Source organism: Wasmannia auropunctata, unplaced genomic scaffold (genome assembly GCF_000956235.1).
Source record: "Wasmannia auropunctata unplaced genomic scaffold, wasmannia.A_1.0 LD336024.1, whole genome shotgun sequence".
Lineage (NCBI taxonomy): Eukaryota > Metazoa > Arthropoda > Insecta > Hymenoptera > Formicidae > Wasmannia > Wasmannia auropunctata.
Genome location: NW_012026866.1, coordinates 31,644 through 42,849, shown reverse-complemented (window position 1 = coordinate 42,849; position 11,206 = coordinate 31,644). Strand labels below are relative to the sequence as shown.

At 29.0% G+C, this 11,206-nt stretch overlaps 2 protein-coding genes across 2 annotated transcripts in view; both read left to right on the top strand.

The window, feature by feature from the left end:
• LOC105452936 (kinesin-like protein KIF19) overlaps positions 1–8,895 on the top strand; it is a 44,215-nt gene extending 35,320 nt beyond the window's left edge. The window contains exons 9-12 of the mRNA XM_011694494.1: positions 1,254–1,458; positions 2,177–2,320; positions 5,374–5,498; positions 8,341–8,895. Of these exons, the coding sequence (XP_011692796.1) occupies positions 1,254–1,458; positions 2,177–2,320; positions 5,374–5,497 (473 nt within the window). The 3' untranslated portion in view covers position 5,498; positions 8,341–8,895. The remainder of the gene's footprint in view (positions 1–1,253; positions 1,459–2,176; positions 2,321–5,373; positions 5,499–8,340) is intronic.
• Positions 8,896–9,738: 843 nt separating this feature from the next.
• LOC105452935 (retinol dehydrogenase 14-like) overlaps positions 9,739–11,206 on the top strand; it is a 6,952-nt gene continuing 5,484 nt past the window's right edge. The window contains exon 1 of the mRNA XM_011694493.1: positions 9,739–9,836. Within this exon, the coding sequence (XP_011692795.1) occupies positions 9,739–9,836 (98 nt within the window). The remainder of the gene's footprint in view (positions 9,837–11,206) is intronic.

Sequence of the window (11,206 nt, the reverse complement as noted above, 5' to 3'; positions counted from 1 at the left end):
TCTCGGGATTGACTGCACCGTATTTCATTCGGACTCGGTCTCAATCGAAAGCTTGTATCGACTATTATATAGCGAAAGTGTCATTTAGATTTTTTCATTAGAACTTTCGTTTCCGAGATATTAAAAATCGGAAATCTGACGAGGCAAAACTTCGAGATTAAAGCTAAGCGGTAGCGCAGTGCCAGTGCCGTATACTCACAAGTCATCACCCGACTTTTATTTTATATATATTATTTTATATATATTATTTTATATATACTTGGCGTCGCGCCGCTACCGCAGCGCTTGATTCCTAAACGGCTAACTGAGTTCATTTATTCCTTTCTTTGAATAAATTCACAAAGGAGGATTGTATAAAAATGGCCAAAATATTAAATAATTGGCCTCGTCGAAATCTAAAAAACTAATTCCAGTGTTTCTAATTGGTGTATATGAAAGAGAAAAGTAACATTTATAATATATTGCCGAGAAGCTAGTACTAAACTAAGAAAATTGATAATAGTAAAATAACGTACAAAATATACTGCATACATGACATTATATATGTATTAATTTTCTTTATTTCTATAGGATCAAACTTGTATAGATTTTAATATTTAGACATTTATGCTCCTTTTTAGATGCATTTTGCATTCAGACTCATACACAACAGCCATTTTTAATAAAAAAATATTAAAATTTTTTAAATCTTTTTTGTCTAATCTTGGACCAATAACGAGGATATGGTGATTACTGATTCTATTTTTTGTATTTTGGTTATTTTTTAAAATTATTTTTTATTTTATATGAGTAAATGTTATTTTGTTCTTTCATATACACCAAGAAGCACCATAGAATTAGTTTTTTAAGTTTCGGCATGAGACCAATTTTGGCCATTTTTATATATACACTCTTCTTTTAACTCCATTTTGACTATACAAACCTCTTATTCCTTTTTAATTTAGTTTTTGTCGCTAGCTGAAAAGAACATTTTGACATCTTACGGGTATATTATATGTATATTAGTTAATTACATGGTGTTACGTATTGCTCTCATTTTAAAATCTTTTTACATATTATTCAACTACTAAATATTTTTCTGCAAGTCACATGATGTATAAAGATATTTATATTTTTTCTTAAATAAATTTGTATGTAAATAGAAGACATTATATCAATAATGCATCTTTAGAGCCTGTTTTATTGCATAAATTAATCACGGATATAAATAAAAGTTAAACACTTTTGTTCGAATTATGGAATTTAAATAACAGACGGTCGTTTGGCGCTCCCACCTGATCTGCAAAATCTCTACGCCATGTATCAACAAGAGATCCAAGCTGCTACATATGTCAGTAATAGCCTCGGCAATCTCGCCATGTCACCAACTGTGTCCTTCAGCCATGGAAAATTACCGCCTATATCCAGCAGATTCAGTATTTACGACAACCTTAGTAGCGATTTGAGAATAGCCAGTAGGTAAGTAAAATCGCGCGTGTTGTTTTTCTTTTTGATCTTAATTAATGATCGCCTTTTTCTAAATGTTGAAAGAAATCGATTGTTTACTTATAGTAAACTATGTATAACTACTCTCTAAATTTTCTAGAGTGAATCTCACTCTAAAAGAGTGAAATCTCACTCCAAAAGAGCGAAAATATTGTCACTCGGCCACTTGAGTGGCAGTATTTTCACTCTTTAGAGTGAAATTTCACTCCAAAAAATTTAGAGAGTACGCTTAGCGCGAAGATACTTCATTCTTGTCGATCAAGCATGTATAGTATTTATCTACATAAATTGACACGTACAACATGGCAATACAAGATCATATCGATAATACATAATAATAAAACACCCACTTTTGTGTGTGTGTGTGTGTATGTGTGTGCGCGCGCGCACACACTTTTGTACCGCGTGAACGTGAAAATTTTATGCGATTTCTAAGAATGCACATTACAAATTCTTCTTCACCAAGGCAAAAAAACAGCGGTTTATCGTCTATGCTTATCACTTATTGTGATCGTTATATGCTTTATCGATTTTTCTCGTGGTTGACCATTTTCCATGTTTTCTCATTCGTGCGATCCATTAACGAAATTATATCTTAAAGTACATTCTCGTTTTTTTGCTCAAATATAATTTAATGTATGTTATGTCTGATGTATACATATTAAAAAGAAATATTATTTGAAAAAAACAGTTCCACAGATTCCGATTGGGATTCGCCGCTACCACCAATTCAAGAGCCGCAAGAAGAAGAACACGTGATGGGACCAGTGGTACAACCGCTAATTTCCCCTGCCGCTTTATTTCCACCGATATCAGCAGCAAATTCACGAAATCAGTGAGAATGTTTCTTTTATATAATGATGGATATGCAAAATGTTATATGTAATATTTATTGTATCCGAACATGCTCAGACCGATAATTTTGGCGACAAGTTTAATAATTTGACAATTGATTTTAATTACATTTTTGCAATAGAAACTAATGCGAAAAAGTCTCAGATTACGATAATTTTTAATATTGAAATTATAATCGCTGTTAAATATATATAATACATATTTTTGTATAAAAATATATTTGTCATTAATATTACACTGTAAACTCAAAACTAAATTTTTATCTACCTTAAGAACTATTATTATACATTGTATAATATATATATTGAATTAATAACAATGCATTTAATAAACTTGATGAAATTAATATAATATATTTTTAGTTTCAATATTTTCATTCTATATTCTATTTCTGCCAATAACTTGAGAACAACTGATCACAACAACATTTGGTTTCTGCCGTTATTGATAACATATCAAAATACTTTTGAAAGTTATCTTCCTATCGCCAAAGCTATCAGAATCTTTAAAATGCACTCAAAGTTGTTTCTTTTTTATTAATCTTTTCGCTATTAACGATCAGTATAATAATTTTTTACAAATTTATGTATACAAATTGTCATTGTTATAGCTATTGCTGCGTACAAACGGCTACAATTATAATGTCCAATCAATAAATATTATAAGTAAAATATACAGTAAATAACATATAATTATACATATATTGAAAAAACTCGTGTCGAAATATTGAATTTTTAGTGTCATCAATTTTGTCATAGGTTTAAGAAGAATTTAGATGACTAGTGTTAAAGTCATTTTTAAGAATTTTTTTTTGGTAAAATAAAAACACTTAAAAGTACATTGATGTACGTGTTTAATTATCTTTTATTTTTAGAAAAAATTTAACTATATTACGTTTTGTACGTCTAATAAAAAAATATTATTAATTGAACAAGATCTAATAAAAAAAATATTATTAATTAGACAAGGTCTTAAAACAATTCTGTTTGCAGTGTTTCAAAATTAATGCATATTCTGATTGGGAACAAACGATCCAAAGTTTATTGTAATCATTATCTTTATGTGATTATGTCGTTTACCTAGCTTAATGAACAAAGTATGTAACTTAATTGTGAACAAAATGACAATCGATTAAAAAAAAAGGACATATTTTGATTCATAATTTTATCAAATCTGTAAGAAAATACATTTAAAGATAATGACGTAAATGTAGTAAAAGAGATGACATAGTGACAAGTATTTGTGAACATTACATATATTCAAAAGAAAAATCAATTGATTCAGTAATTTTTATGGAAAACTTAGAACAAGATTGAGAAACATGATATTGAAAAAATGTATTAAAATTTCATTATTTTATTATAGACATAAAAGTAAAAATTTATTTTTGTTTATTGAACTACTAGTAGAAACATGATATTGAAAAAATGCATTAAAATTTCATTATTTTATATCTATAATAAAATAATGAAATTTTAATGCATTTTTTCAATATCATGTTTCTCAATCTTGTTCCTATTACGTCCGTACATACTGAGACCGCCAAAAGTTCTGGGCCACCTAAATAATTTCTAAACGGTTCAAGATATTGGATTGATAAGGTTATAATGGCATAATGCAATTTATAATTTAACCTGAAAAACACCCACTTCGACCCTCCGAGGGGGCGGGGGAATTGAAAATCTTAAATGGCATATAGGGTCGAGTAAAGGCTCGTTTGAAAGGGCTTTTCAAGACGAAGAGAAAAACGCGAGGTCGTTGAGGTCTCTGATTTTTTTTCGCAGAGTTATGCATATTCGAACATCGGTGTTATTTAGCGCTAGCGGGGGACTACGGCGAGGGCGTGAGCTAAGAAGCTAAAGCTTCGTGCATGTGAATGTTCCTGAGTGAATGGAAGCGCATGTGGAAGACGTGCTCGCGCGCGCGCGCGCGCGCGCATGTGTGTGTGTGTGTGTGTGTGTGTGGGTTTGGTTAGCGCTAAATAACACCAATGTTCAAGTGAGCATAACTTTGTGAAAAAAAACCCATAGAGACCTCAACCATAGAAACTTCGCGTATATTAATGTTGAAGTTATACTTAAATTATTATATAAATATTTTATACTAGATAAATTATAAAATCAAATATATATTTATATTGTTAACTTTATTTATTAAGTTAAAGTTATAAATTAAGTTATAAAATAATTTTTATAATAAGGAAATGAAAAAATAGATAAGGATTTTAATGAGTAAAAAAATTATGGCAGAGTTTTATTTCCTCGTTGCTAAGATATAAAAATTATTCTAGGTAACTTGACCTGACGAGACGGAGAGGAGAGAGAGTATATATTTTGAGAATTTGAGAGTATAACTTACATACATAAAGTTGACAATATAAATATTATAAATAATGTCTGATTTTATAATTTACCTACTATAAAATATTTATAACTTAAATAAGTATAACTTCAATATTTACATATTTAGGTAAATGCTTGAACAGAAGAAGTTCCGTTTCGTTTATTTTACCCCTATTCCAAAAAATATATGATTTTTAACCCAAATTAAATTTTAGTTTCAAATAAAAAATTGCTTCGCATGACAACTTGAAAACCTGTGACACAGTACAATTATAGACTTTGTTTTGTATGGTTGTGCCCAGCTTAATTCTATGTATGCAAATATTTCTCATTTGAAGAAATATTGGAATTATCTCTAGCCGATGTAAAAATATTGTTAATTGTAAATGGGAAGTAACTTAAAAAGTAAAAAAAGTAAATATATCAAGAACTTAAAAATTTATTTTATACAGTATATTGCTATGTATTTCTCTCTCTCTTTCTCTTTCTAAAAGCTTTGATCAATGTACTTTGATGAAGATTTGACAGGTCAAAAGCTTAAAAATATTCAGATTTTTTTGTCATCAAATAAAAAAATTCTAAAATTATAAATATGTTGTGAAAAATGATCAATCAGAATTTTTAGAACTGATTGTATAGAAATATTTTTTTTTACCCAGTTCTAATTACTTTTTGTTTTTTTTTCAATTAGCGACAGAAAGCTTCGTCGAGTAGTAAGCGATGACAGTATAGACTCGGCGCAATTTGTGCACAATGGAAGTAACCGTTATAGCTCTCTTAGAACGAGAATCGAGAACCGTGAAACAAATAGCTAAAGTAAGTAATTGTATATTGATATCGAAAATGTAGTTTCTATGACTCCCTTCTTTTCGCTTTTCTCCCCTCTTCCACTGACCTACATATTTTAAATACGTATTTACCGAATTTTTATATTTTTTATATTTATTTATTTAACTATTGTTCTAATTCTAATCTAATTTTATTAACTAAAGAAAACTGTGAATCAAAACAGTCCCAATTAAATGTTACATTATTGTGTATTAATATGAAATCTAATTGAAACCATGAAAGTTGGAACTAGATAAATTTTTATAGCAGCTCTTGATGCCCAATAATAATTGTATAAATCTTTACAATTTATAATTTTTAATATAACTTTAAAAGTAATAATTGAATTATCGAAGTGGAATTACTCTTATCAGATTTCTTGAAGAGTCTTTTTCTAGCTTGTCGATGATCAAGAAATGCACTTTTGTGCACTTCTTAATATGTATAATACGACATAAGACTGTTAATATCATTCTTCGTCTATAATTTTATATTATGCGATAATATTTTTACTTTCTCCGAGAGACTACTCCAGCGCTCTCATCAGGAGACGTATTGACGGACACGCTACAGTGTATCCTTTACCGGAAGGATAACGTTTCTGTAGGAATAAATTATTATTTCTTTTAATTATATGGATATTATCGGTAAATGCCTATTTTGTGAAAAAATCTATCATTTTAACTCAAATGGTAATAGTTATTAAAGAAATTCGTAATAGTACGTACAATATTTTGGGAAGCTATCTCTCACAATCGTAGTAAACTTAATTTAAAATAAGTCTACTACGATTGTGAGAGATAGCTTCCCAAAATATTGTACGTACTATTACGAATTCCTTTAATAACTACATTTGGGTTGGAATGGAAAGTGTTGAATAGATATAAAGATATAGTCCACTTGGGTTTTATTGTTTAAATATAGTTGTACAATTAAAAATAATTTCCAGTAGTATACATATACTTTTTAATTTTTTGTAATGAAATTTCTTTTATGTCATATTGAAATATACAATACTATTACCATTTACGTTTTAACTTTTAATGCATAAGATGATATAGTACCACTCAGTTTTATTTGGTAATTTGGTATTTTTTTTTTAGATATATGTATATTTTACGATATTGATTATTCTAATCAATTACTTGGAATAATATTTTGATTTCACTTTTTTTTGATGATATTATATTTTTGGTTTTTAAAATTAAATTTTTTTGAAATCATGTATACATTGAAAATAACAAAACTTGAATTTTATTTGTTTAATTTGATACAACAGCTTCTTTCGAAGTATGTTATTTACAAAATAAATTTTCGTAATCGTGTTATGAAGATATTGCCATTTGGATTTTTTGTAATTTATAAATAGTTTTTTTTTCAAGGTCGTATTATACATTTAAAGTAATATCACTAATTTTATTTATTATACACTGTGCTACAAAAAAACACTTTTTTTTTCTCTCTCCGAAGTGCGACCATACATACGTTTTCCAAAGATTTTTTCATGCTGAACACGATGCCATTTGAAGAATTCGCCTAGCATGTCAATAAATTGGAATGAAAGTGGCCAAAAATGGCGACAACTTTCATTTCAATTTATTCAAAATCTTGTGCTAGGCGAATTTTTCAAATTAGAAGCCCTAAAAGTAGAGACTCGCCACGTGACTGTTAGTGGACTTTGATTGGCTAACATTTTTTCGTATAATTGAGCTTCATTTGGCTCTGTCAAATAGAGCTACACCATAATCTATTTTGGATAAATAAGGTTATATTAATTAGATCTTCTCTCTAGTATATACTATAATATTTGTAATAATAGTGCTATAATTTGTAGTAATTGGATATTAATAGTTAAATACCTACAAAGAGAAATATTATTTTTAATATAATTATTTAGAACACAGTCTTATTTTCAAACGTGTATTGTTGGTAATTAAGTTATAAATTTATCATGTCTATGTAAAATTATGAGAAAAAGCTATATTTGTTGTTATGAATAAGCTTTGAATTAATAAACGTTGATGCTTTATAGTTAAATAAGTAGTACGAAGATTAGAAATGTCTGTTTTATTAAGAATATGATTCTTATTGTAGATTTTAGATTTTATATTTTTCAATATGCCACATGTTTGCTGCACACCGAGATGCTATAACAAATCCAGTAAAGGATATTCAGCATTCCGATTCCCCAAAATAATATTTCTGTTTTTATTTAACTATTAATATTCTAATTACTATAAATTATAGCACTATTACTACAAATATTATAGTATATATAGAGAGAAGATCTAAGAATTAATATAACCTTATTTATCCAAAATAGATTATGGTGTAACTCCATTTGACAGAGCCAAATGAAGCTCAATTATACGGAAAATGTTAGCCAATCAAAGTCCACTAACAGTCACGTGGCGAGTTGTCTCTACTTTTAGGATCTCTACTTCAAACGGCATTGTGTTCAGCGCGAAAAAAATTTTCGTGAAACGTATGGTCGCACTTCGGAGAGAATTTTGCTGTAGCACAATTCTGTTATATCTTACATCAATTATTACCAGCGTGATAGAATAAAACATTTAACATGTAACAATATATTTATCCGCATAGTTTATTTATACAATAATACGCTCTTTAAAATGCACTTTTATGTTTTTATTTCACAGTTTGCATTTTATGAATATTCCGAAATTATGCAAAGTAAAATTAATTTCTGTGTCTGTCATTTCATGATAGACACATATGTAGATAGATATCATCTGAAAATTTAACTATTAAATTATAGTATTGACTATTGAATAAATATGTAACTCTAATCCTTCTTTTTAAATTTCAGATTACATTTCATTTCAAAACAATGTTTAAATATTCTCGACGTTTCTCACGAGCAGTATTAACAGCAATTTAACAGCGCCCATTTCGGATGATATGCATTCATATTGATTCATCATTTCTTTATCAAATTCCAGGGATGGTCTAGCCAAATATCGGCCAATTCGCAATTATGGGATTGTTTTGTAGAATAATTTATATAACATTGTGTTGGCCTGCGATGTCACGTCGACCAGAAGTATCACGAGCGAAATTTTTAGTGTAATCTCTTACAAGAGCTATTTTTATGACTTCGGGGAGTTTCTGCAGAAATTAAACGATAACGCGCTGCCGCGCTACTGACAATGTTGCTTATGTTGCAGTTTTTGATAATTCGAAATATCGCTCTCCTTAAAGAGTTTAACTTAGAAAATGTCCGATGATAATCGTATTGCTTAGACTTAACAATTGATAAATTGTGTCATTATCAGACCGGGATAGAATGTATCAATTATACAACTTACAATTAGTATTCTGTATAGTTTTCTGTATCAAAACCCCTTTCTATTGTAATAGTTTATCATGCTTATTATATCTTATTATACTTTGATACATATTTTTATTGTACAAAATTATTATATGTGTAATAAAGTGACAAATGTAAAATACAAGAGTATAAAAAGAAATAATACAAAGGGCTCAAAAAAATATTAAAATAGATATCTTTAATATAAATATTAAAAATACAGAGAGGTTTGATTGTTTTTTTTAACAAAGAACTCGTGAAACGTTTTTTTTGTTTTTTGGTTTTTTATTTAAAAATAAATGTATTTTTATTTAAATAAATGTATTTTTATTTAAATAAAAATACAATAAATAAAAAGATGATACTATAATATACATATATACTATATAATATAATTAATATATATTATAATAATAAAAAGATGATACCTATACTGTATGAATTAAAATTGTTATTTTCTTACCTACAAGGGAACGCACACGGTGTCCCCCTCCGATTTTAGCTTTAGATATGTTAAAACAGACAAAAATATGAAAAAAGTCGTTTTTTTTTCTTTCAGAATAAATATCACGTAAACCGTCAAAGATATGAAAAAATGTTCTAAATAAAAGTTTTACGACTTCAAGTGCGCTTTACAATGGTACGTTTAAATTTAAAAAATCATATTTTTTATCAGCTTTTTAAATTTTTATAAGGACAAAAATTAAAGTGCTGAAAACAACGGTGTAAAAAAAATTTATATTATATATATACATATATATAAAATTATTCCTCAAAAATTTTAAAGTATTATAACCTGAAATATTACAAATTAATAATTAAACTTGATATACGTGTAAATATGGAAAGATAATGATCAATAAAACAATCTCTTGTAAAAAAGAATTACTAACACCAATGATAACCCCAGTGAGAAATGGTTTTCAATTCGATGTCGAATTGATGTCGAAATCATCATATCGACGTCAATTCGACATCGATTCCACATCGAATTGGTGATTATTTCTCACTGATGAGCACTGCATATAACATAATGCAGTGATAACACTACATAACACTACTGAAATGTATAAATAAGTCACTGCTATACCAGCAGTATTAGTAGTTCTTTTTTTACAAGGGATTTAATTAAGAAAATTCAAATTTTTAATGTATTTTTTAAAACTTTGAAACTTGGAAATTAATTTTAAACTTCGAAGGCATCTTAAATTTCGAAAATTAATGTCGAAGCTTCGAATATTCGAAGTGAGTAAAAAGTAACAGCCCTAGACTCAATTTTCCAGTACGATTTCCAGTTAACGTTATTCCTAAGAGCGAACGTCTACGTTTCCGAAGGAAGCCTAAATGCTATGAAATGAGAGGGATAGGGATGGAAGCAAGAGCGTCCGCAGTATTTTTTTTAGAGGGGGGTATGATCCAAATTAGTACAAACTACCGCGAGGAGCAAATGTCCGAACGTTGTGTACTTGTTGTACTTACGGTCTTTTACATTTGACAAACATATATATTTATTATTTGTAAAAATGAGAGCAAATTCTGAATTTTCTTGTACTTGTCTGATTCCACAGAAGAGGAGGGGGGGCATATGCCCCTTTTGTCCCCCCTTGTGATAGAAGACGCTCTTGGATAGAAGTCGTCAAAATCGTATTATTTACGGTCGTATACTTATTTATGGACAGTCTAATCTAAGAACACGCGTGTGATTGTTGGACAAGCAACGTCAAGCAAAGTGCACAGTTGAATAGAGCATATTTAGTGAAATCAATATTGAATATAAATTGCAATAGAATAATAGGCTATTGCATATTAATAATGTCGTGGCCGTTGTGGGCAGAAAATCTTAAAATGTGGCTTTTCAATCAAATGTGTACAAGCAAAGCACGTCTCGACGGTAAAACTGTTGTGATAACGGGAGCAAGTAGTGGTATCGGTAAAGAGACTGCCAGAGATTTATACGCGAGAGGTAATTAAAATCGTTACAAAATTGACTTTAAAAAAAAAGTAAAAAAAGAGTGTCAAGTGTAAGCGTGCTCCTTGACAAAAAAACTTGTATGCAAATATAATATTTTAAAAGATAAAACCTACATGGTATCTTTCTTTGTACTTTGATGTTAATTAACTTTACTTTAGTGATATGTATATTGCTATTACCTGTATAAATGACTTGATATCAGTAAATGGCGTCAAGTGTGTGTGTGTGTGTGTGTGTGTGTGCACGCGCGCGCGTGCGTGCGTGTGTGTGTTATGTGCATGTATGCGTGCGCATGTGTATATGACAAAGATGAGGACTCCAGGATTCGACGTTTTCGCAATATTTAATGATCAAACCTATTTTACCGGCTCTCTCTCTCTCTCTCTCTCTCTC